At 37.4% G+C, this 27,233-nt stretch overlaps 2 protein-coding genes across 4 annotated transcripts in view; one reads left to right on the forward strand and one right to left on the reverse strand.

The window, feature by feature from the left end:
- The window catches only part of LOC124605671 (15-hydroxyprostaglandin dehydrogenase [NAD(+)]-like), an 88,133-nt gene extending 81,758 nt beyond the window's left edge, over positions 1-6,375 (forward strand). The window contains exon 6 of the mRNA XM_047137519.1: positions 5,755-6,375. Within this exon, the coding sequence (XP_046993475.1) occupies positions 5,755-5,869 (115 nt within the window). The 3' untranslated portion in view covers positions 5,870-6,375. The remainder of the gene's footprint in view (positions 1-5,754) is intronic.
- A 19,248-nt stretch (positions 6,376-25,623) lies between these two features.
- The window catches only part of LOC124605670 (protein arginine N-methyltransferase 7-like), a 134,311-nt gene continuing 132,701 nt past the window's right edge, over positions 25,624-27,233 (reverse strand). For 2 of the 3 annotated variants that reach the window (XM_047137515.1, XM_047137514.1), the window contains exon 9: positions 25,625-26,230. In XM_047137515.1, coding sequence (XP_046993471.1) covers positions 25,972-26,230 — 259 coding nt within the window. In that variant the 3' untranslated portion in view covers positions 25,625-25,971. Of the gene's footprint in view, positions 26,231-27,233 lie in introns of all 3 variants that reach the window. The other variant, XM_047137516.1, reaches the window with a different exon arrangement.

Genomic DNA, 27,233 nt, shown 5'->3' on the forward strand with positions numbered 1-27,233 from the left:
TGAGGTGACTTACCGAACAAAAGCGCTGGCAGGTCGATAGACACACAAACAAACACAAACATACACACAAAATTCAAGCTTTCGCAACAAACTGTTGCCTCATCAGGAAAGAGGGAAGGAGAGGGGAAGACGAAAGGAAGTGGGTTTTAAGGGAGAGGGTAAGGAGTCATTCCAATCCCGGGAGCGGAAAGACTTACCTTAGGGGGAAAAAAGGACAGGTATACACTCGCACACACGCACATATCCATCCACACATACTGTATGTGTGGATGGATATGTGCATGAGTGCGAGTGTATACCTGTCCTTTTTTCCCCCCTAAGGTAAGTCACCTCATCTTTGTTATATATATATATATATATATATATATATATATATATATATATATATATATATATATATATATAATAGAAGGAAACATTCCACGTGGGAAAAATTATATATAAAATCAAAGATGAGGTGACTTACCGAACGAAAGCGCTGGCAGGTCGATAGACACACAAACAAACACAAACATACACACAAAATTCAAGCTTTCGCAACAAACTGTTGCCTCATCAGGAAAGAGGGAAGGAGAGGGGAAGACGAAAGGAAGTGGGTTTTAAGGGAGAGGGTAAGGAGTCAGTCCAATCCCGGGAGCAGAAAGACTTACCTTAGGGGGAAAAAAGGACAGGTATACACTCACACTCACGCACATATCCATCCACACATACAGACACAAGCAGAAATATGTCTGCTTGTGTCTGTATGTGTGGATGGATATGTGCGTGAGTGCGAGTGTATACCTGTCCTTTTTTCCCCCTAAGGTAAGTCTTTCCGCTCCCGGGATTGGAATGACTCCTTACCCTCTCCCTTAAAACCCACTTCCTTTCGTCTTCCCCTCTCCTTCCCTCTTTCCTGATGAGGCAACAGTTTGTTGCGAAAGCTTGAATTTTGTGTGTGTGTTTGTGTTTGTTTGTGTGTCTATCGACCTGCCAGCACTTTCGTTCGGTAAGTCACCTCATCTTTGTTTTTATATATAATGTTTCCCACGTGGAATGTTTCCCTCTATATGAAATGGTGCAAAAACTGAAACCACTCTCAGACTACAGTGAATTGTCTTGCAATGATCTCTGTGCTCTTGTTACCTGAATACTATGCTCAGCAGAGGCAGTTTGTTGTGGTTAGGCTCTAGATTAATGACTGTCATAAACAACATGGACAGTGATACGCAGCTTGGGCTGCTGACTTGCAGGGTTGTGCATGCAAGTGCAAATTCACGTGTCAGAACTTTTTAGATCTCCTATGCGGATTCATTGATTTGAGATGTGATTGTGTAGCTTACTCCTGACAGGAAGGTCACCAAAAAAGCTTTAGCTGAATCTGTTCCTAATCTTGGTGAAGCACTTCAGATTGCTTAAATCTTTCAAAGTTGCTTTGGAAGCTCAACAGGTTTTTACAAATGATGCTCTGGTTTCCCAGATTGTTAGCCACTATTGTAAGCATTGGTCAACTGACAATTCCAACTCATCATCATCTACTTTTGCTCTAAGTCTCACCCGAGTTCATGGGCCTCTGGATCTCCAGCCTCTTATGAGAGACTCAAGTGCATTGATGATTCTGCTTCCTCCTCAGCATTGCATGGTCTTTTCTGTAATGTTTGGGGAGGTCTGAAATGCCCTCCCTCCTCAGCACTGCAACATACATCACACACATCAAAAACCTTCAGTCCTGTCTGGCAGTTGAAGCCTGCATCTTCCAGCAAACAGCTGGACCTATGGCAAGAGCGATCATCTGGCTGTCATCTGTCAGCGACCTGCCTGACGGCCATGTGCTCAACAGCAGCATGAGGAAAATGCTGCAGTAAATATGGGTACACTGCAGAACTGGCAGTTTCCTTATTACCACAGCAGAAAGTCACTTTGGCTTTGATGCTGTTTGCTCAATCTGTGGAGTTCCAGCAAAGTGCCAGCATAGTCTTGTCTTTAATCAAGGGAACTAACTTAAATTAGTGCCCACTACAGTACCTTTCTCCTATCTTGACAGACTGTAGATGTCTTCTGAGGAGATTTTCGAACCAATGATGGGGTTTGCGTGTAACATTATGGGTCATATTTCTTTGAAGCCTTTGGCTGTGCTAAATTTTGCTGAGTTTGACCACTTCCATTTACAGTTCACGTGGCTGTTCAGGCATAACTTGCATGGCTTCAGGACCAAGGCATTATCTCCCCATTCTACCAAGGTGTTACATCCCCATTTTCCATCAGTCAGTGGGCAGTGCCTGTAGAGTTCATTAAAAAAGTGAACAGCTCATTACATATTTGTGGTGATTTTAAGTCCACAGTTAACTCAAACTGTGACATTGATCCTTACTCACTGCCTCGCTTAGAGGAGTTGTCTAAACTAGGTGGGGGCCACTATTTTTCATAAATTGGTTTAAAGGATGTGTGTATCCAATTGCTTGAAGAGGCTTGATAGCAGTTGATAGTCCTTCTGGTGCAATCATTTCTAGGGAAAATAACATACTTCACCACATTTATTCTCAACGTGCCACAGATGGCACACCCTTTGAATCAGCCACATGAGGAGGGCATTGAATTCACACAGGCTTTTCAGCACCTTAAAGATGGTCTCAAGTCACCTTTATGTCTGATGCCTTACATACCTGGTCTGCCGCTGACACTGGCGATGGATGTGTCCCAGAATTACATTGTGGTGATTTTGTCACACAAGTTGTCAGATAGCTCACAGCACCCAATAGCCTTTGTCTCCAAAATTTTAAATGCTGTGCTATTCATGTGTTCCCAGATTGAAGAGAAGGCTTCAGCATTCATTTATGATTTAAGAAGCTTCTTTTTTTTTTATGGCAGTAAGTTTATCGTTGATTGAACACAAACCCTTAATTTCCTTGTTCAGCCCTCGGCCTAAGCTACTAGAGAAGAAGGCAAGCTACCAGATAAGAAGGCACAAAGTTTGCAGCAATACAGTTGTTTTTAATTGGGTATCATTATGAAATATATTTTTGCCCCATCACCCAACATACCAACACAGGTGCCCTACCCTGCCTCCGTCTTGTCTGCGATGTGGAATTCAATCAAAAGGAAACAGCTGTAAACCACATTGAGCAAATTCTTGCTGGCAGTGTACAAGGTCACCTTGGCATTGTTCTGTGACCCAGTTATGCAAGGTTTTGTTATTAGTCCAGAAGTGTTGGTCAGCATGTTTCCTCTCATGTCAAATAACTTTTCCACAATTATTTTGCGCTGTGATACTGGCTCAGTGCATAGAAAGCACCTTAATGTTAGCCGTGGAGGACCATTGTGGGTTGTCATTCCACCCACACTTCACCGCTGCATCCTCCAGCTCCACCATGCATCACTTTGGGGCGGTACTTTTATACTGGCCTGACATTGATGCTTACATTAAAAGTCTGTGCTGCTCCTGCCATGCCCGCTCCCACAGTTAAGTGTTCACAGCTCAACATGTTTCACTGTGGAACCACCTTGACCAGCCTTGGAAGATTGTCCATGTCGATATTGCAAGACCACTAGGGTGCTCTATGTGGTTGCTGGTAGTAGACACTCTCTTGAACTGAATGTCTGTCATATGCATGCACCCCTGCCACCATCTGTGCTGTTAGAGGATTTGTGCCATTGAAGAGGGCACCTTGTACCCTGGTGTCAGACAATGGCCCCAGTTTGTTATCTGAGTTCAAAACCTTCTGTAGCCACAATGGCATTGATCATATGACCACTGCCACTTTTCATCCCACCACCAACGTGTAGACTGGTCGATGTGGGAAGTCTTGTAGATGTCATCAATCTCGGATGTCTTGCACAGCTTCCTTGTGACATATTGATCCTCGCTCATCAGGCCTGTTCCCATGAGTGGGATCAGTCCAGCCAAAATTCTGCACAAGCAGACACATCACATCCTTGTAGAACTCCGATGTCCTAAGTAGCAGGTGCATCCTGCATACACACCTACCTACATATGAGGCTGCTGTGTCTGGGCGTGCATGTTCAGTTGGCATACAGGATGGAGCAAAGCATTGTCAGCTGTTCAACATCGAGGCTGGACACGTTCGCATGGCTTGCCAACCCAACAGCTCCAGTCGCAACTGCAGTTCGCAGTCAGTGGCCCTGTCATTACCTCCACCTCATACCAGATACCAACTCTCTTCCAGCCACATCTTTCTCCCTCCCCTCCGCCCATCCTGTAACACAGTATGACCTCCACCTCCATAAGTGGCTGAAGGGATCAGAATTTGAAAACCTGTGGAGAGACAGCTATTCCCTATGTCCCAACTGCCCGCCACCCTGGTGGCCCTGTCTGTGGGAGTTCTGCCGTTCCAAACCCCCCTCCTCCCCCTAGCAATGTAAAAGATAAACCATCTTATAGAAATGCCTGAGAGAATAAACTAAAAATCTCCTTGGAGAAGATTAAACAAAGGACAAACATGTTTGTTAACATGTGATTCATAGAGACTAAATTGGAATGAGGGAAAACATTAAAGAAAAGTGGAAAATGAAAGGTCAAATAAGGATGCATAGACATAGATGTACAATATGCATTCCGACTCCTAGAAAACTCTCTTCTGTTGGTTAAAAATGTTGTACATACATTCCTCTGGAACTAAAGTGTGTTTTAACACAACACCTAATATATTGGTTTAGAATAAGGAAATGGGTCTCAACACTATCAGCAGACTTCGTAAAACAGAGAAAAGTGTGAAAAATGCAGATGGAGAAACTAAGAAAGGAGTGAACATTGTTACCCTCTGGACTCTGATGAAAATGGATACTGGAGGCACCTAGATAAAACAAACATGCTTTTCTCATGTACCTGGAAGAAACTTCAGTTGAAAGGGAGAGTCAGATAATTATGGAACATGAAGAATATTGAAAATTTGATCTGGAAGAAAGAATGGAACAGTAGTATGTGAAAAATAAGCAATAAAAATACATTGAAGGCAAAAAAGCAGGTGAATTGGAATCCAAAAGTGAAAGATTCACACGAATGATTCCTTATGCCCATTTCTAGCTCTTGTTTCTTACATTTGTCAGATTATTTCCCTGAAATGCCCTCCACATTGCCTTCTTTTCTAGTATGTAGATAATGTCCCTATGTCTTTGTAATTCAGCCTTATCATACCTGTGTGATAGCGTTACTCCAGTTTCCATTTTTTTATATCTGTCTATTTGTCCATTGCACACAGTGCAATTGCAGTAAAATTGTGTGTGGCTGGAGAAGAAACAAATTAGCTACTGTGTCCTTTATTAAAAATACTTCTAGTGTCTGTAAGTAACGCTCGTTGGATATTGTTTGGGAGGGTCATGTGTCCCCATTAGTCCAATTATAGTGTATGACTGTAATTTTGAGTCTAAAAAATTCATAGGCTGTGTTCCATAACTACTTTGTTTCCCATTTTGAACAAGTAATTAGTTTTTCATTTTGGTATAGGCACTTCGTAACTTGTCCGTCCTGATTTACCAATTAGTTATCAAAAATCTTCACTTTTATTTGTTCTAGGTCTCAATGAAAGAGCATACTGTTGCATACACATAGTTCCCTACTAGTTATTTTCTCTCATTTTAGATATTGTTACAATGAACTTCTTCTTGGTAAGTATTATCTTCTGGACACTACATGAACTTTCACAATTTGTAAGAGAAGATTGTGATATACCTGCCAATTACATCTTACATTTGCATTGTGAAACATTCTAACATTGTGTATATTAATAATGTTCACATAATATTTGTGAAAATCTGCAGGGCAGAACATGTGGCAAAGGAGCTGATACAGTTGTTGCAGAAGGCAGCCAGTGGTTCTGTTTGGATGGTGGAGAAGAACCAGCCAGCACGGGAGATACATTTTACTACCCAGTAAACAGTGGTTTTACTGTTATGACAAGTTTAATTGCACAAGTAGCCTGTTGAAGTGCATCTGACACACTACAAATATTATGCACAATTTTCTTCCAGAGCTTTGCAGATTTATGGGCTTTTTGTGGCTTTTCATTCAAGTCACATTTATCATATGTACATTATGTAATTTGGCCTAAACATTTGTATATTTGTTGATATTTATGCACTGTATGTTACACTTAAGAAAGAACAGAATGACTGTTCACCTTTTTTCTAGAATTGATAACAATATTGGTTAAGAGAGGACATGATTACATACTACCAACTTGCTGTGTACATGTGATGGGAGCTAGAAGTATATAAGGGTAAACATGGAATTTTGTTGATGCAGTGGACCATTTTGGGAAGGAAAGACTTACCGATTATTCAGTGAGCCAAAGGGATAGTGCTTAAACATGTAATTTACCTCGAATAAGTCCCCGATATTTTCTTCTGTAAGAGGCCACTTTGTGTTCAGACTGTTAGTACTGCTGCTGTCCTCTTTTATGAAAACAAACAAATAAATAAATAAATAAGCTAGAAGTAACTTCTGATGATGATCTTTTTAGTCCAAATTTGTGTAGTGTAATGGTTCAGCTGCTAATTATCTGCATTGTTTACAAAAGTACTGAATTTTACAGAAAAGGATATTAATATTATTAAGAGCTACATTTAAGATAATTCTAGCTTATACACAAATCCCAGTAAATTGTAACCTATTAAGTCACTTTCTACGCCATTAAAGTGAAAGCTTGACTGTATTTCCCAAGGCTGATTTACCTGTCAGACATGTCTAAAGAAAGTAATAATGCAAGGTGGTCATAAAATGGAAGGGTCATAAAATGGAGTATAAAATGAAGGAGTATAAAATTATTGCAGTGGAGGAGGAGGTGGGGTCATCCTGTTGAGAGAGAGAGAGAGAGAGAGAGAGAGAGAGAGAGAGAGAGAGAGGGGGGGGGGGTGCATAAATATGTCAGCCTGTTAAACTGATAAGCAAGCATACAAAGAAATTTGAGTAGAGTATTATTTAGCATGGTGAACTGGTTATTTGGCTAGGGGGGCAGCACATTACATTCGAGAAACACTGGTATCTCCAGTGACATTGCAAGTTTCCACAGTTATGTCTGTTGTTTTGTCATTTGCTGTTTAAGTCACTAATGCGTTTCAGTTGCTGATGATAGTGCCAGCTCTCGTTCAGATCTGTGCAACCTGATTTTGTTGTATTTCAGTTTCCTCAATCATCTAAGTATCTGTCCTCCAATAGCCATAACGTATTTTTTTGGCATTTACATTCTCTTAATGTCACAACAGTGATACGCAATGACACAAGACCAAAAGTAGACTGACCACATGGTATAGATATTGGCACTTTTTGACTAGTAATGCTGAGGTCCCAGTTTTTGTCCTGCTGATTACCTCAAATTTTTCTCTGGTGGAAGGAGCTCTTGTTGACCTTGTGAGGTCAACTGAAAAGCTGCTTGGATACAAAAGCAGTGAAATTGATGCACAATTCACTGAAGTAGTGTCCTCTCTAGAGGCTTGTACCATGCTAGATGACACACAATGTCTGTTTATTAGCAGCAAAAGCATCAGCCAATATTTTTTTCAGGTTAGGAAGTGTCGTGATTGACATAAGACAGAAATAGGATTTAAGCCTAGATGGTATGGCGCTAGTAGGAAGGAATCATTTTCTTGGAAAATTTTTCCAATGGAATGAATAGGAGAACATTGGTGCTCCTTAACTAGTGCCTATAGTTTGATGTCATTGTCTCCAAATATTTGTAATTTTTTTCTGTCCAGTTTTATTTGATACTATGAAGTAAGTATTCCTGTTACAGTCACAGAGAAGTCACAATGTAGTAGGAATGAAGCCACAGTTGATCTAAATAAACCACTGGGTGCTTTTAATTCTGGTGCTAAATTTTTCATAAAAATCTATTATGGTATGCTGTGTTTGCAAGTATGTAGTCTCATCCATACAATATGAATAGTTAATTCTGCCACCTTTTGGGATCAAATCCTGTAGATGGAACAGTTTTTACTCAGTGTTTCTTTGCTAGCCTGCAAGTCCAAAGTCTTGGCAGTAAAAGTTTTGAAGTTTTTGCAAAAAGGATATTTCCTTGTCCTGTTCATAATGTTGCAGAACTTTCTATCTAATAGTGCAGTTATCTTTATCATCAGTGAAACATTTATTTCATGCGTTTTGTGTATTCTGCTTTGGGGTAGATACTTGAATCCTGCTCTACTTGACATCGTGTCCCTCTTTCGGTAATTTGCACATGAATGACTTGCTCAATTTTCTCTTTTCAACATTTGCTTTTACATTCTGATGCCTTCTCGGGGCTATCACACACTTCTCATAAAATTTATGAAGTTAACAGCATGTTGTCACGGCTTACCATTAAAATATTTTTCGCAATCACTTTTCATGCCTGCACCGTGAGGTAACATCATGTGCTACTTTGAATTGAAATGTGACTGTACCTAATCATGAGTCAGAGTTAGTTTGCACTATGGCCCAATAGTCACTTCACCTTGCCGAGTATGAGAAGACATTGTTTTGGTTGTTGTACTGATCCAGTGACAGGAAAGTATAAATAATGAGACTGGAAAGTACGGGTCCTCTTTAACTTACATGCCAAAAGTTGCATGTTCAGAATTAAAATCCTTGATGTTGAATTTTAGGTTAATTTCTGTTTGGTGGTAGAATTTTCTGATCCATAGGTTGACCATGTAGCATTATCACAGTATCACATTAGTATTTGTATAAGTGTGAATTGTTACTGTGTTTTAATAAAAAAAGAGTAACTCTTACATTTGTTCATTAGTATGACTTATAATGTTCTTAATCTGTGACTGCTGCATGTCGCAGATGTAAACATAAATAATAGTATACTGAATAAGAGGGACTGTTAAATATCTCAAAAGTCTTATTCAGAATACCAGAAGAAAGTAGCAAATCTGTAATTCTCTGTTAGATTCACAGATACATGGTATCTTTTGTGTTTCCAAATTAGTTTTACATTGACTGTATTGTATCTAGCATCAATCTTACTAGGCATAACTTTAAGTAAGCCCAACTAAAATATTTATTTTGCAGTACACACAATAAATTTGATATGTAGTATTTTATAACGGAATGCCTGTTTTTGAGGTGATATGCTGCTGATCAAGGATATGCCTAAAAACAGCACAAAGATCAGTTTATTCGACTTAACTCATGGGATACAGGGAAATTGAGGAGAAAATTGGAAATTCTTAAGATAAGCGTGTAAACAGTGATACTGATAAACAAAGCAGTGCCGAATAATATGTAGGAATAAGATGAGATTAAAAATAATGATACCTATATGACAGTCACTGACTTGAATGAATGATGAGCATCCTGACAACATAGTTATGCTCTACTTCCTTCAGTTTAAATCAATCTGTGGAAAAGACGGGATGGAATAATGACAGTATTATAAAAAAGATAGATTACTGCTCACCATATAGTGGAGATGTTGAGTCACAAGCAGACACAACAGAAAGACTGGTAAACAAGTAAGCTTTCAACCAGAATTCCTTCTTGTGAATTAGACAACACACACACACACACACACACACACACACACACACACACACACACACACACACGACCACTGTCTCTGGTTGATGACAGCCAGACAGTGGTCATAAGCGTGTTTGTTGTGTTGCATGAATGTGTGTGTGTGTGTGTGTGTGTGTGTGTGTGTGTGTGTGTGTGTTTTGTCTAATTCAGAAGGTCTTTTGAATGAAAGGTTACTTGTTCAGCAGTCTTTTTGTTGTGCCTGTCTGCGACTCAACATCTCCTCTATATAGTGAGTAGCTAGCTATCCTTTTTACATTATTGTCCTCCTTCAGTTGTCTATTGAAGATTTTCTAACTAGCAACTTTCATAATAAGAATTTTTTATGATAAGAGTAATGAGTTATAGTGTGTCATTTGTAACAGTAGTGGTACACAGTACCCACTGTTCACATTATGAAGCATTTGCTGATGCATATCAAAGACAACACAATAGAGAGATTGTAATGCCTGGTGGCAGCTATGAAAAGAAGTATTCAGAATTGAATTTTATACTTTTCACCGATATAAAAGATAAATTACAAAAAGTAGCACTGCCAACTGACATGTGTAGAATCACACCCTTGTGCATTAAAAAATGGTCTTTTTTTTTAATAATAATATTCACCCTTCAAGGTCTGTGAGCTAGTAGTGGAACCAAGTTCTCTTATTAGCCACTATGGTGTTTTTGTGCATGACATATTTCAAAGAGAGAGGAAACTATTTTCTGAGCCTGTATTTATAGTGTTATTTGTGCATGTGTGTTATGTAAAGCAAGATGGGTAGATTAATATCTTCTGTAACATCTTATATATCTCAAAAGAAAAAAATACTGGTTGTCCATCAGAAGCAGGACCACTTTCCTTCAACTTTAACAATGCTTCATTACATAGATTTCCAGCTGAAACTGTAACTTTATATTCTCATCGTTTCATGCCAAGACAAGGAATGAAAATGAAACAAGAACTGCACAGAAAAGAACACTGGACAAGATTTTCAAATAAAATGAATGGAGTGTGTGGCCCAATAAATCCACTGCCTAAACTCATGTGATTTACTTGGTTAATTGGTCTTCCCAGTTATTTAAAATCTCTTGTAATGATTCATCTGAAATTAGCACATACGTACAGAAGACAGCTTCTATAAAATTTTGTAAAACCTACCCACTATTTGTTTTGTGAAATGTGATGTTACATAACTGATTTGTGTGGAAAAAAGAAAGAAATGTTATAATTTTAAAGTGGAAAACAGTAAATTAAAATAAATAACTTATGGGAATGTGCATTGTTTGCAGTATAATGCTGATGCGGATTTAAAAAATAACTATATTTTCTCAGGTTTTAAATTAAGGTATACTTCTGCACTCTAGTAATTTGTCTTGAAGACACATATTGTGCTTTCAGGAGGGGAAGGTTGTTCATGTGCTCTCCCCTTTTAGTATCATATTCGCTATTCCATTAATATTTTATCCATTGGTGTGTGTATCTCTTTCACTGATTTGCTGTTTTTTCACCATAAGTTGAAAGTGCATTCATTTCTGTCAACATTTATACAGTTGTGTATTTCACATAGAATTTTGTAAAAGTACATTTTAAGGCAATATTTTCATCTGGTAGGTCTTCCAACATTCAAGTATAGGAGTTGGTTTTGGCTTCTATAGTTTTGGAAAGTTGTATAAAACCACAAAGTCTGTAGCTGTGGTATGTCCCTTCAGTATTATGAAATGGTTGAAATTCAATTAAGTGATATTTTGATGTATCTGATTGTATTAAGTGACTTTGTACATAAAATTTTGAATGAGTGGTACAACAGAACAGACCAGACCAGGCCTTGGCAGAGTCATATTTTCTTTTACGTGTTGCTGATATTTGCATGTCTCACATATGTGATTTATTGAAAGGCTCTAAGGTGATACAAAATCTTCTTTCCAGATAACTTGATACACCATAACATTGAGAATTACAGGTCAACTAAGTTGTGCGCAAGTCAATGAATAGGACTGATGATCATAGATGTTAAGTCCCATAGTGCTCAGAGCCAAGTCAATGAATATTAAATGACAGAAATAATGTAAACTTCCTGATACTGTACCATTTATTACATGAACTGATGTGTTCTTACTAGTATGTGTTTCAAATTATCTAGCTAAATAATTCATAACATCTATATCTTCCAACCAGAGAATGGTAGGTCATATATGACATTTTCTTTTGACCAGTATAGGAATTTTAGAATGTTGCACATGAACGGAAGTGTAATAAATAGATGTTGTGCAACAACTGTAACATTCTCTTCACATGTAACAACAGGTGGTGGTTCTGTGTTTAATTGAAAGTGTATTTTAAAATTCAGGAATGCGATTACAGAAAACTAAATTCTAGAAACAATTTAAATCAGCACTGAGGAACATCTCAAGCAAATTAAGAGACACCTGGGAACCAGCATTGTTACTGTATATTAAATTTGACATGCTTACTAGTGTAGTTCTCATCAAAAGTTAGCCTCTGTCTGTTTATTTAAAAGCAACATTATGTGTGTGTTTGCACTATTACTTAATGCTATCTCTCATCATCCATTGGCAATGAATTTAGGTACTGCATTATTTCAGTGCACACAGCCTTTATAAGTGTTACAGATTACCCTTCACAGTGTCCTTGGCTGTTGTCTTTTGTCTCTCTCATTCCAAGGAAGAAAATGCTCATCCAAAAAACTCATCATTTGGTGTTTATTCTTAATGTGTCTGTCCAATCTCATTTGTGTATTTCCTTGCAGAATAACTAACTATAAAAATGAAGCAAATAGCAAATATAGTATTTCTGTTAACAAAAGATTTGTCACAGTTGTTAGAACACAATACTTGTATTCTGGTGATATGAGCTATCACAATTTTGATTTTCTGTTGTTTCCGAAGATAAATGGCTTTTCCATAGGACACAGACAATTTTCTTCCTCTATAAAAACTTGGGCTCTGTATCTAGTGATCTTGTTATTGGTAGGGCACTATATCTTACTAAATAGCTTCCTTATGAACTTAAATTCTCTTTCTCTTGTTCTCTCATATTCTCAAACATGATCTACACAATTTACTTACTCTCCATCTAATTTGGTTATTTTCTGTACATTTTACATCAGGATTTTTTTCCAAATGTTTTTATTAAAGTATTCATTGCATAATTTTATCAAAATTGTGTTACTAGATTTGTAATCCTCAGGTTTTCTCTGCATGATTGATTACTTATGTGCTTCCAGACGTTCTGCTGAATTGTTATTTTAATTCTAACCACAATATTTCAAAGACAGACCCTGCTGTCTTCTTCAGGTGCCGGGAGTTTTGCTGTTATTTATACCTGTTGCCACGAGTCCAACCACAGTGTTTGGAGCTTTGTTGCTATGTGTGCTTCCTGCCTGGATTCTTAACCAGACTGGTCCAGGCAGCAGGTACACACAGCAGTAAAACGCAGAACACCTGAAATAGACAGCTGTGTTGGTCATCGAAATATTGTACGTATAATGAAAACAACCAGCTTGATGCACACTATTAACTGGTTTTCTAGTTTAACCCAAAGAACAGTAATTTTATGAGAGAGTAACTTGTGTATATACCATGAAAAGCTAACATGAATAAGATTTAACTAGTAATAATTTTAAGTGCTGTTAAATATTTCTAACTGTAATTTTTGTTTCGTGTAAACTGATTCAAAATTTCTAATTATCATCCAGAGGAGAGGGAACCACAAAAGCTTTCAAACCTGGGGGCAAATTAGCTGATCTACTTGTCAATATAACTATTCAATGTTACATATAATAAAACATTGATAACTTTTATTGTAAGAAAAAAGAATGATGGGGAGGAAGATGGCACATGGTCGTCAGTGGTGCTTTCAGTGTTAAAATGCATGAAATATATACTAAATCTATTAAACACTTTGCATGACTGATTGGCAAAAGGCCAACAAAAATATCAGTGCTTTAATTTTAATTGTGAACTTTTAGGCTAGGCTTTACTGTGACTTAATGTTTTAATTTTAAGTTCCATTGCATTTAGTTATATAAGTAATATTCATAGAATTCTTTTATGTAGATACAATTGTGTTCATCAGAAGGATGATTAGTTAGTTTGATAGAAGTATTTTATCAGATTTGCATCTGAGAAGACTGAATATAATGGGAAACATCAGTGTGTAATGATTTTCACATCTGATATGTAAAATCAGAATGCAGTTCTTAGCCAGTCTTTTCTTTTACACATCCTCCTTTCTCTTAAGTAAACAGTCTCGATAAATTAAAAAAAAAAAAATAAAAGCAACGTGTTGCACCTGAAGCATATGAAAATCTTGTGTTACTCTTGATATATTTTTATGGTGGCTGAGTTTTATACTTCCTGACTATTTCAATTTCAGTTTTGTATAAATACAACCTAGTAGACCTGGTTGATTATAGGCCTCACAGGGCACTAATAATATCAAAATGAATGTGTGCCTTTTTATTTAATAAGGGATCAATAACCATCCTGCTCTCACAAAAGCACATGAACTTTTGTACTAAACTTCAAATAAACCACAAATATGAGATTTGAAATACCTCAGAAGACACCTTTCATGGTTAAACTTTTTGTAATAATGGATATCACACTGTAACTACTAGCACACTCCTGGAAATTAATTGCTTTGGAATTTTTTTGTTGTATTTCATATAATCATGCACTAGTATGTACTTAAACTCTTTTTAACTATATATTGGAGGAAAAATTGCCTTTGATGGTTTTTTATAAGTATCAAACAACAGTAAAATATACAAAAATGTAATTATAGGGCTATGTCTTGTAAGTACAAATGTTGCTGGCTCTGTATTATGTATACAGATACATTTTTAACGTTTTCTATTCTGTTTGTAATATACTCAGCAGTTGTTTTGATAACTGACTAGTCCATGCAATGTTTTTATATCAAAAGTTGAAATATGTTTTGTAAAGATTTTACAGTAAATTAAGATATAATTTATGAATGTAGCGAACTGTTAGGTGCTTTGTCCATGTAGATTGGAATGTATGTTGAATGGCATTTTGAAAGTCTTATAATCATGTCTCTAAACATTTCTGGATGTTACCAGATGCGAGACGCTTGTATTGCAGTTGATGTAGAAAGCAAGCTTGTAACAGAATGAAACATTTCTGGATAAGTATAAACTGTAGCAAAGCAACTAGTACCAATTCATGCTACCTACACAAAATAAGCAATGCTTTGCTTTAAAATTCAGTTTTGACTGTTTTCTTGTAAAAGAAAAGGAGCAAACTTCGAATTGTGTCTCGAAGCAGACTGTACCAAAACACTGAACAATAATTTGATAAAATATTACTGTATTCCAGGCTTTTTTGATGCTTGACAAATTATTTTGCAAAAGGAAGCCAAATTTTTCTCATTATTTAAAACATTGTACCTGTTGTGTAACTGATTGTTAATTCTAGTCCTATTGTACCAAATAAAGCTTAAAAAAGTGCACATGCTGTTTACTTACTACTTTTTGCAAGCACTTAAACCTTTTTGACTGGCTTGATGTCTAGGGTAAACAGGTCAGTTTAGAAGAGCTTGTGCTTTGAGAACCATCTCTGCAACACTGTTAACATGAGTATTAGAAACTGGTCCTGCTGGAAACATTACTTTATAAAGACATAAGTGTCACACCGAGGGACTTACACTATCACTCATAATGTGAGCACACTTAGGCAGCCTCATACTGTTAACATATCCAACAAAATATTCAGAACCCTTGGGGAGACATAAGAGCATGCAAATGAAAGTGCTGGCAAGTGAAAGTGCATGTCTAGACTCTTCATAAAACATGAATGAGACTCGTGGGAGCATTTCTGATGTGATTGTGTAGGAGCTCACACTCTTGTGGAATGGGTGAAAAGGATGATCCATAAATAGGGGTGTGGCTTTCTCTTTACAGCGAGCAGCATGCATAGAACTTGCTTGCAACATCCAATGACGCACAAAGCATATTCACTGATTTCATCTGAACTATATCATTTGTTTGGTGTGAGTAGAAGACCACTGTACTACACTGGGGGTCGCATCAAGATGGCCGCCGAGTAAGTGACGCCAGAAACCATTTCCAGAAAGTTAAGTGATTTAGACAGGAATATAATTTAGTTTAACGCTGACAACAAATTAAATACGTGCATTAGTGTATCGTTTAGTCTTGCCGTTAAAGGTTTGACTTTTATTTGCGTATTTTTTCAGAAAACACGAAAAGATCGTAACTTCGCGAAGTCGTGCTTAGGCTTAAATTTTGTAAACGTGTTTGTTTCTTGTTTCAAGGTAATTTAACTAGTTTCTCGGTAACAAATAAGTAAACTACCATAAATAGCGTATAACTTCATTGTTTTAATACAGATTTCAGAAAAACAGCGTAACTTTATATCAGAAACTTGCCTATATACATTTGTTTATAGGCCTATTCTCGTAACGTTTTTGGAGAATCAAAGTTAAAGTATCTCGTTTGATTGCCCTTTTTTCATTCCATCGAGTGAAATATATAATAAATAGCGTATACCTTCGTTGTTTTAATACAGATCTCAGAAAACCAGCGGAATTTCAAATCAGAAACTTGCTTATATACATTTGTGAATAGGCTTAATTCTTGTAACGTCTTTTCTGATTTTCGGTAATTTAATTGATTTATTCTAGCTAAAGTATTATTTTTGCCATGAGTGAGAAGTGCCTGACTTGCCGTAGAATTGTTAGTTCCGGGGTTTGGTGTGATGGATGCAGTAGTTTTTTTCACTGGGGGGACTGCAGTGGCGTGGGTGTTGGGAAAGTGGATCAGGCTCATCAGTGGTTATGTAGGATTTGCAGCAGAGATAGGAAGATAGTGGAAAAGGAGGGGAAAATTGCTGCCCTTCAGGCTGAGCTAGATCAGGCTAGGGAAGATCTGGACAGGTTAAGGAGGGAGAAGGGCAAAGAGAGGTGGGAAGTGGCAACAGGTAGCAGAAGGAACAGGCCTAGAACTAAGTCTGACAGTTTTGTGGTGAATGTCAAAAATAAGTTTGACCTGTTGCTTCAGTTAGAAACTGATGAGCCTCAAGCAGAGGTAGGTGTAGACAGGACACAACAAACTTTCAATAGGAAATTGAAAAAGAATGTAGGAAAGTCATCGAAAAGGAAGAAAGTTTTGTTGTTAGGCAGTTCTCATGCCAGAGGTGTAGGCCAACTTCTGCAGGAGGAATTAGGACCAGAATACCAGGTCACAAATTTTTTCAAACCAAGTGCTAGTCTGGATCAGGTGACAGAGGATTTAGGTTCACTCTGTAAAGGATTTACCAGGGAAGACACCGTGGTTATTGTGGGAGGGCCAGGGAACAGCATCGACAGAGATCCTGGGTACAGTATAGAGTGTGACCTGGTAAAGATTGCGTCGGCATCGAGACACACCAATGTTGAATTTGTATCTGTCCTGAGACGCCATGACCGGCCTCATTTGAACTCTTCTGTTGGGAGAGTTAATTTGGAGTTGGAACGGCTGCTTGTGTCGGGTGCGGGGGCTCATATTGGTGTGGTTCCTGTTGATTATCTCAGTAGGTGGGACTATACCAGGCACGGCCTACATCTCAACAGGAAAGGGAAGGGGAAACTGGCTGGGGTAATAGCAGGAAATTTAAGGGGGGGAGGCACTGCCATGAATGGTAAAATACCAGTGGTTACAGGTGTTGGAGCAGCACCTTTTTTAGGATAGGTAAGACAGAAAGATGTCAAGTTCTACGAGAGGTCAGGATTGAAACAAATCTCCGAAAGAAATTCAACAGCACAATTCTAGCACATTGGATCACCAATCACAGCTATCAATTATAAATTTTCACCAATCGCCAGAAATTTTATCTCCACCAAGTTGTATCTCAGTCCTAGGTAATTGCATTGATGAACTAAAGTCACCCAACCCAACTGACATAATCTGCCTCTCTGAACACCATGTGACCACTGGTATAGGAACTAGGCCTAAGCACAATGAGAAACTCAGACAGGAGAGTACTGCAAATGTTAGTATAAGGAAAGGTTCTCATAAAAGTATAATTAAAAATAATGTAAGTATATTTCATCAAAATATTGGGAGTTTAAAGAATAAAGTAGATGAGCTTCTGGTTTGTTTGGAAGATTTAGAAGCTGAGAATGAAATAGATATACTATGCCTGTCTGAGCATCACATTGTTACTGATATGGATAAGGTAAATGTAAGTGGTTATAAGCTCTCTGCAATGTAATGAGAGAAAATATGGAGAAAGGAGGAGTTGCCATATATGTCAAAAGTTATCATTGTGCAAAAAGTATAGAAACAAAAAAGTTTTGTGTAGAGAAACACATAGAAGCATGTGCCTGTGAGCTTAAATTAAATAAAGGCACATTTACAATTGTAACTGTATATAGGTCCCCATCAGGAAATTTTCATCTATTTCTGAAAAATTTGGACTCCTTGTTGTGCTATCTGTCAGACAGGGGGAAGCAAATTATTATTTGTGGGGACTTCAATGTAGATTCTCTGAAAGAGGGTAATAGGAAAAATGACCTTGAAGTATTACTCGGTTCTTTCAATTTGACACCCGTTATTGATTTTCCTACTCGGGTGGTAAAGGATAGCAGCTCACTGATAGATAACTTCTTTATAGACCAAGATAAGTTTAACCAGATAAATGCTCAGCCTGTTGAGAATGGTCTTTCTGATCATGGTGCACAGCTAGTTACAATATATGACATAGCTCCATTCAGCAATACTAAACAGTCCTCCAAAGTAGTACGTTCAGTCAACAATTTAACAATTGCAAATTTCAGGGAAAGCCTACAGCAGTTAGAATGGGATGAGGTGTACCGTGAACCTGATGCCAATTTAAAATATAATTTATTTCATGACATTTTTGTAAATGCATTTGAAAACTGCTTCCCCAAGAAAATAGTTAAATATACTCGTAAGAAACCTTGTAACAAACCATGGCTTACTAAGGGTATAAAAATATCTTGTAACCAGAAAAGGGAAATGTATCTGACAGCAAGAAAGAGTAGTGACCCAGAAACTATCAAAAATTATAAAAACTACTGTGTTATATTAAGAAAAGTTATTAAAAAATCCAGGAGTATGTGTATCATGTCTGAAATCAGCAACTCTGATAATAAAATTAAAACAATTTGGAATATTATTAAAAGAGAAACAGGTCAACCAAGAGCAGAGGAAGACAGTATTAGCATCAAATTGAATGAAAACTTTACAAACAAAAAGTCAGAAGTTGAAAATATTTTTAATAATCATTTTCTAAATGTTGTGGATATAGTAGGATCCAGGTGTTCATTAGAAGATGCTAGGCTGTTAATGGAAGAGGCCATACCTATGCAATTTGATACAATTGAAATCTCACCCACTTCTCCCTCTGAAATTAGGAAAATAATAAACTTGCTCAAAAGCAAAAACTCACATGGAATTGATGGCATTTCCAGCAAAATACTAAAAGCTTGTTCTCAACAGATAAGTAAGATTCTCAGCCACCTGTGTAATAGCTCTCTGGAACAGGGCATTTTCCCTGATAGACTGAAATATGCTATTGTTATACCTTTGCATAAAAAGGGGGATAGATCAGGATGTCAACAATTACCATCCAATCTCCCTTCTAACAGCTTTATCCAAAATTTTTGAGAAAGTAATGTATTCAAGAGTAGCTTCACATATCTGTAAAAATGAAGTACTAACAAAATGTCAGTTTGGTTTCCAGAAAGGTTTTTCAACAGAAAATGCCATATATGCTTTCACCAGTCAAATTTTGAATGATCTGAATAACCGAACACCACCCATTGGGATTTTTTGTGATCTCTCAAAGGCTTTTGATTGTGTAAATCATGAAATTCTACTAGACAAGCTCAAGTATTGTGGCATGAGTGGGACAGTGCACAAATGGTTTAATTCGTACCTAACTGGAAGAGTGCAGAAAGTTGAAATAAGTAGTTCTCGTAACATGCAAAGATCAGCACATTCCTCAAACTGGGGAACTATCAAGAATGGGGTTCCACAAGGGTCAGTCTTGGGTCCTTTGTTGTTCTTATTATACATTAATGACTTGCCATTCTATATTCATGAAGAGGCAAAGTTAGTTCTCTTTGCTGATGATACAAGTATAGTAATCACACCTGAGAAACAAGAATTAACTGATGAAATTGTCAATACTGTCTTTCAGAAAATTACTAAGTGGTTCCTTGTAAACGGACTCTCACTGAATTTTGATAAGAGACAGTACATACAGTTCCGTACAGTGAATGGTATGACGCCATTAATAAATATAGATCTTAATCAGAAGCATATAGCTAGGGTAGAATATTCCAAATTTTTAGGTATGTCCATTGATGAGAGATTAAATTGGAAGAAACACATTGATGATCTGCTGAAACGTTTGAGTTCAGCTACTTATGCAATAAGGGTCATTGCAAATTTTGGTGATAAACATCTTAGTAAATTAGCTTACTACGCCTATTTTCACTCATTGCTTTCATATGACATCATATTTTGGGGTAATTCATCACTGAGGAATAAAGTATTTATTGCACAAAAGCGTGTAATCAGAATAATAGCTGGAGTCCACCCAAGATCATCCTGCACACATTTATTTAAGGATCTAGGGATATTCACAGTAGCTTCTCAGTATATATACTCTCTTATGAAATTTGTTATTAACAACCAAACCCAATTCAAAAGTAATAGCAGTGTGCATAACTACAATACTAGGAGAAAGGACGATCTTCACTATTCAAGATTAAATCTAACTTTGGCACAGAAAGGGGTGAATTATACTGGCACTAAAGTCTTTGGTCACTTACCAAATAGTATCAAAAGTCTGACAGATAACCAACAAGTATTTAAGAAGAAATTAAAAGAATTTCTGAATGACAACTCCTTCTACTCCATAGAGGAATTTTTAGATATAAATTAAGAAAAAAAAGAAAAAAACAAAAATATTAAAAAAAATAAAATAAAAAATAAAGGAAAACAAAAAAAACACAAAAAAATAAAGTTGTTATATTAACTTAAGTATGTTGTTAAATTAACCTAATTATGTCATGTATTGGAAAATTCGACTCGTTCCACATCATTACGAAATATCGTATTCATGACCCATGGAACTAGTATTAATCTAATCTAATCGGTACTTGTAATACATGCTGATGGCAGTGAAGAGGAAATTGTGAGCATTCCATATTTTGTGAATGCTCCAGGATACAAAGTGCTATGTCATATTTGTTTTCAGAAACAAAAATAGAATAGGCTTGAACTGCCAGAAATTATTTTAAGGCACTCAGTCATCAACTAGTAAGTTATTGGTGCTCAAACTGCTAATAACAATATGTTAGGGGCTGAAAGATTTTATATGTATTTCAGGGATTATACTTTTCCATTGTTTCATCATAAGTATGTAGGAACTCCAGAAAGTAAATTACACATGTTGTCCCACACAACAGAGACAGAACATTGTCAGTGAAGTGTACACATGCCGGTTTCCTGCAGACATAGTTTTAATGCATTTGGGTAACAGGTACATCTGTGCACAAGTGAAATTGCATGGAAATTGGAGACATACTTGAAACTGAAGTACAATGGACAGTAAGATTCTTGTGAGCAAAAGTCTAATTTGAATATAGATTCTCTGTTAAATCTTGGCAGTTTATGGACCAAATCCAATGTCACATCCATTCATAGTGAAATGGTGCCAATAATTTAACCATGATCCACAGAACTGAGTGAGGCATACAGTCCAGATCTTGCACCATGAGATTTTAATCTTTTAGACAAGCTGAAAGAATATCTTTTTATTTGGGGGAGGGTGAGATTTTGCAACAATGAGGACACTTACGTAACAGTTCTTGCATGGCTATGTGAAACAGAAGTTTGTTATCATCATCATCATCAAGGGATTGAATGATCGGTACAGTGTTCCAACCATTGTTTATAGGATACTTGGTGACTATGTCAAAAAAAAAGTCGTGTTTGTGTAACTTTGAAGTGCAGTGTGCAATATTCAGTAACAGTTACTTGGCCTGCCATGATAATGTGCAACTTTTTGAAGTTTCCTTGTATGATACATATGTAGGAGATCGGTTTTCTTTACACTAGCCTTATGTTATTACATATTTCTGCTCTTCTATCCATACGTGTGGGGATTATGAAGTAACATTCTATTCACCCTTGGGCATAGCACTTAGGAATATGGCACTACATCATTCCTTCACAAGGGCATTGAAAGCTGTGATCATCAATTCTGCATGTTTGTGACCATCATTCCAGTGCTCTTACTGCCATAGAGCACGTGAGGCACTTACAAACATAAATCATTGTATTCAACTGCCAATCTACAGAGCAGAACATTATCACTTCACTTGTACTAACATTGAACATCTCTCGATATTCTACGTACTGAGTGTTTCAAATAGTTCACAGAACTATATTTTCTGCATGAATGAAGACACCAACTTGCACATCTAAATAAAGTGTACCTAGGCTATATATGTAAGTTTTCAGTTCATGTGGTTGCTGTTAATGGTCTCCCTGGTGCAGCTAGCTTGTGAGCTCATTACACAATTATAAAAACATACTGAAAATTTTGTTTTACAACAGGACATAGCACAACTGCACTGACCTGTGTGCAAGAGCATTTCTCAACAGTGGGCTGCCTCGAACATGGATTGGCCATAAGGAGTGAGCAGCTCTCACATTGCATCATTGGCCTTCATGGTCAACTGACTTCATGGTACAATATGTGATCAAAAGTATCCGGACGCCCCCAAAAACGTGGTTTTCATATTAGGTCCATTTTGCTGCTACCTACTGTCATGTACTCCATATCAGCGACCTCAGTAGTCATTAGATATTGTGAGAGCAGAATTTGGTGCTCTGCGGAACTCACGGACTTAGAACCTGGTCAGGTGATTGGGGTGCCACTTGCGTCAAACATCTGTACGAGAGATTTCCACACTACTAAAAATCCCTGGGTCCACTGTCTCCTATGTGATGGTAAAGTGGAAACATGAAGGGACACATACAACACAAAAGCAGACAGGCCGACCTCATCTGTTAACTGACACAGACCGCCGACAGTTGAAGAGGGTCGAATGTGTAATAGGCAAATACCTATCCAGATCATCACACAGGAATTCCAAACTGCATCAGGATCCACTGCAAGTACTATGACAGTTAGGTGGGTGGTTAGAAAACTTGTCAAGTGACTTCTCATAAGCCACACATCATGCCGGTAAATGCCAAACAATGCTTCGCTTGGTGTAAGGAGTGTAAACATTGGATGATTGAACAGTGGAAAAACATTGTGTGGACTGACAAATCACGGTACACAATGTGGCAATCCGATGGCAGGATATGGGTATGGTGAATCCCCGGTGAACGTCATCTGCCAATGTGTGTAGTGCCAACAGTAAAATTTGGTGGCAGTGGTGTTATGGTGTGGTTGTGTTTCTCATGGAGGGGGCTGGCATCTCTTGTTGTTTTGCATGGCACTATCACAGCACAGGCCTACATTGATGTTGTAAGCACCTTCTTGCTTCCCACTGTTGAAGAGCAATTCGGGGACGGCAATTGCATCTTTCAACATGATTGAGCACCTGTTCTTAATGCATGGCCTGTGGCAGAGTGGTTACACGACAATAACACCCATGTAATGGACTGGCCTGCACAGAGTCCTGACCTGAATCCTATAGAACACCTTTGGGATGTTTTGGAACACTGACTTCGTGCCAGGCCTCACCGACCGACATCGATACCTCTCCTCATTGCAGCACTCCGTGAAGAATGGGCTGCCATTTCCCTAGAAACCTTCCAGCACCTGACTGAACGTATGCCTGCAAGAGTGGAAGCTGCCATCAAGACTAAGGGTGTGCCAACACCATATTGAATTCCAGCATTACCAATGGAGGGTGCCACAAACGTTTAAGCCATTTTCAACCAGGTGTCCGGATACTTTTGATCACATAGTGTATATGTTGTTTTGCGTGTAAGGTTTTGTGGAAGATGCTATCTATGTGCTCCCCTTTCAACAACTTTGGCTGAACTGTAAAGCTGCATAGCACCACCAGTGACTGCAGTAATTCCAGATATGTTCGCAAATGTGGGGGAGAAGTTTGGCAATTGCCTGTATGTTTGTTGCACATTGAACATTTGTGAGAGGAAACTGTAAACTGTAATCCTAAATGTAACTGTAAACGGTACCTCAAGTTGTATGAGCTATGTGCATGGGTGTACCCATGTGAAATTGGCGGTTTTGAAAATGATCACTAAATACTCCTATGCGTAATTTACCCCAGTTTCTGGCTTCATTAATGTAGAATATATAGGCTTGCGAAATTGTATATCATCTTTGACCATGTACATTTACTGCAGAAATATGGTAAGTTAGGATGATGATATCATGTACTCAGATTAATTACTTTCTTCTACTTCCACAACATTTATCCCACCATGTAGCAGGTTCCCCTCTGTTGGCTCTCATATCCACCTGATGGGATCTTGTGGTTGGTTAGGGTAGAGGCCTGGCATCTTGAGGTCTATATGAAGGATACCTAGCTTTCATTACCCCCGTCTCTTGATAAGTAATTTATCACAGATTTTCAATAAAAACCTGTGTTTTACTGTCGAATCTTAGTTTGCTCTCAGTAAACATCCTTATCATGAAAGCTTTCTCTCATTTCAATGAAAGGTGCCACTCCGTACCACCTGCATATTTTGTAATTGATCACAGAGTCAAGAAGTGTAACACCTGATGTCCACTGAAGCATTTTTGTTTCCACTACAGCAAATTCTTGCTCCACTTCTTTTATTGTAGGCCAGCATTCTGAATTGTATAAGGGAACTAAATGGACTGCAGAGCAGTATATTTTCAACTTGAGTCGGCCCAGAAGCACACCAGTCATTGTCCACCATTTAAGCCATGCTTTGATAATATAGTTTGTGATTTCAGGCGACGAGCAACTTACTGCAGTGGCAGATTTCTATTTGTCAATTTTGATTGAGTCCATATTATTTGCATCTGTTGACAGGTATATGGTTTTCTTTATTCTGAGGCATAGCCCAAAGTGTTCAAAGGTGGTTCTTCCAAGCTTGGACCGGTTGCTAAGGGTTGTTCTTGGCTTCAGCAGCCAGTAGAACATCATTAGCGCACAGCATGATCCAAGGTGAACATTTCTGAGGAATGTGCCCGTTGTTATTATTATTATGAGCAGATGAACAGACCATCTTTGCAGGACCGATAATTCTGTAAGTCACACGCTAATAATGTTTTAATACTTCTTCCAAAAAAATTTTAAAAATTTTGAGGTGGTTTTTACGTTAACTGAAAGGCAATTTTTGTTTGTTTCCATAGATCTGAGGTGGTTGCTAGTGAACTGAAGCCAGTTACTGTCTAAGTGTTCTTATAAAATGTGATCAAAACATTAACATTTACAATAAATAATACAGCAAAATCACTGTGACTCCCTCACCTGATGATATCAGGTCTCCTAAATTTACATCATTGCCTTAAGCTTTGTATTATTATTATTATTATTATTATTATTATTATTATTATTTACAAATTTATACTTACTTATGGTCAGTCTCTCCCCCTCCCTCAAACACACCCACACACTCACTTGTATCATTTGTATATATTATGCAGGTTATTTTATAGTATTTGAATAAGTAGGATGGGTGTGTTATATTGTACAAGTAATTTAACTTGCAACCTTTCCAAGAGGCTGAAACAGAATGTAAAAGTGCAATGAGTAAGTAAAGTTTTTCTTACTGATGATAGTCCATTATTCCAATTTTAACAGTTTCCTTTGGTATTTTGTTGCAAAATAATAATAATAAATTATTTTTCTTGTAGTCTGCATACAAGTTGCCAACTGTTTTATCATACTTACCAGCAGAAGTGACCCTTATAGTCTCTAAAGAAGCATCATATATGCTGTGGGAAATAAGCTGCTCATTGTAATATATGAGGGATGTATTGTGTTGCATACTGCAGATATGTTGTCAGTTGTAGACACGTGAACCCAAAAGAAATAGGCAGTAAACAGACATAATGTCATCAATGATGAAACAGGGCAATTGTCATTAAATAACTTTAATTTACACAGTCATAAATATCAATAACTAAATATCAGCAAGTATAAAAAGGTGGGTGGTACAGTTTTTTAATTAATATATCACTGATTTATACTACATGTCTAATGTACATATAAAACAGATAGTGTAATTACATTTCAGTTCACATTTAATTATATAAACTATTAACAATGATGACATGTGTAACATATGCAGATCAGTTTGCTCTTAATTTCTGTGTTAAACTGAGTATGTATTTGCGTGTGTCCACATGCTTGCTGTGAAACAGCTTTTGTTTGTATATACTAAGAACAAGTAACATCGTACAAGAGCTGCAATACAGGAACTTCGCTCAAGAATGTGTGCTGAATATAAGTCTTTAGTTCACTTTTCACTCATTATCTGAAAATCGAATATCATTTCTCCAGATTTTGAATAAAAATTAAGTTTATAGAAGAGAACATCAGTTTTTTTCACTGTTCTGTGGACTGGCATAAAATAAATGCCTTGTCTTGTATGAATATCCCACGACACTTGTTCTCCAGGTTTGGGTACACACACTGGTCCTGTTGAAATAACATTTTCTTCTTGTGCATCCAAATGCCAGTCAACCCAAAGGGCTATACCATGGCAAGTTCCAGACCTATAAAATTAATTAATGAAAGTAGTTTGGTTTCATATGTTTCACAGTAGCTTGAATTAAAGATGAACATTGACATATCAAGTACTGCAAAAGGGAAAAACTGGAAACACATTTTTCTATAACAATGGAATATACATACACCAGGCTCTGTTATGGCATACACTAACATTGAAAAAATTGCAAAACACATGGAGAACTGGTGCTGTGTGAAAAAAAAAAAAAGAAATCAGTGGATACTGCAATGAACACTTCTATCACAGCTGACAATGTTATTGATTGGGGGGGGGGGGGGGGGGGGGGGGTTTGCACGGAATGGTGTCAGTAATCCTAGATGTCCCAACAGTGGCTTAACTTTTCAAATAAAATAAAAAAATTAAAGAGTCCCTGCATATGTTGTTGCTGCAACAAAATAAAATCCTGGTTGGTGATAAGAAAAATGTTGTAAACTCATACAACTACAAACTGTACAAAGGATGATTTGAGTGTTACACACACCTATTGTTGTTTGGCCATCAAATGTGTGCGCATGCCAACCCCCCAGCCCACATACACAAACAACATCAACAAAAACAATGAAGTGCACCTAAAGTTCTTCTGCTGCTGTTTTATTCTATTGAAAATTGCTGAGATTGTAAGAAAATAGATGAAGTACTGACACTGCATCAACTACATTGTTACTACAGATGAAAGACATGATCGAATTTACCAAGTACAGGACTATGCTGCATGAAGCCCACATTCACAATAATGGATTCCATACAATGGTGTGCGACATATTGTCTCAAAATTAAACTATAAATAATATTAGTCCCCTGGTCCTGACCAGGATTTTCAGGAGAACTCTTTTATCAGTAATCTCACATAAATGTGTGATAGGATGCATGGCACTACATCAAGACATGGTGGGAATTTGTCCCCAACAACACTGGCAGTAAAGGAACAAGCCATTCATCAAAGTTCCAAGCGATACCTGACACACTTTCCATTATTCTTTCAGTGAAGA

This window comes from Schistocerca americana, chromosome 3 (assembly GCF_021461395.2).
Source record: "Schistocerca americana isolate TAMUIC-IGC-003095 chromosome 3, iqSchAmer2.1, whole genome shotgun sequence".
NCBI lineage: Eukaryota > Metazoa > Arthropoda > Insecta > Orthoptera > Acrididae > Schistocerca > Schistocerca americana.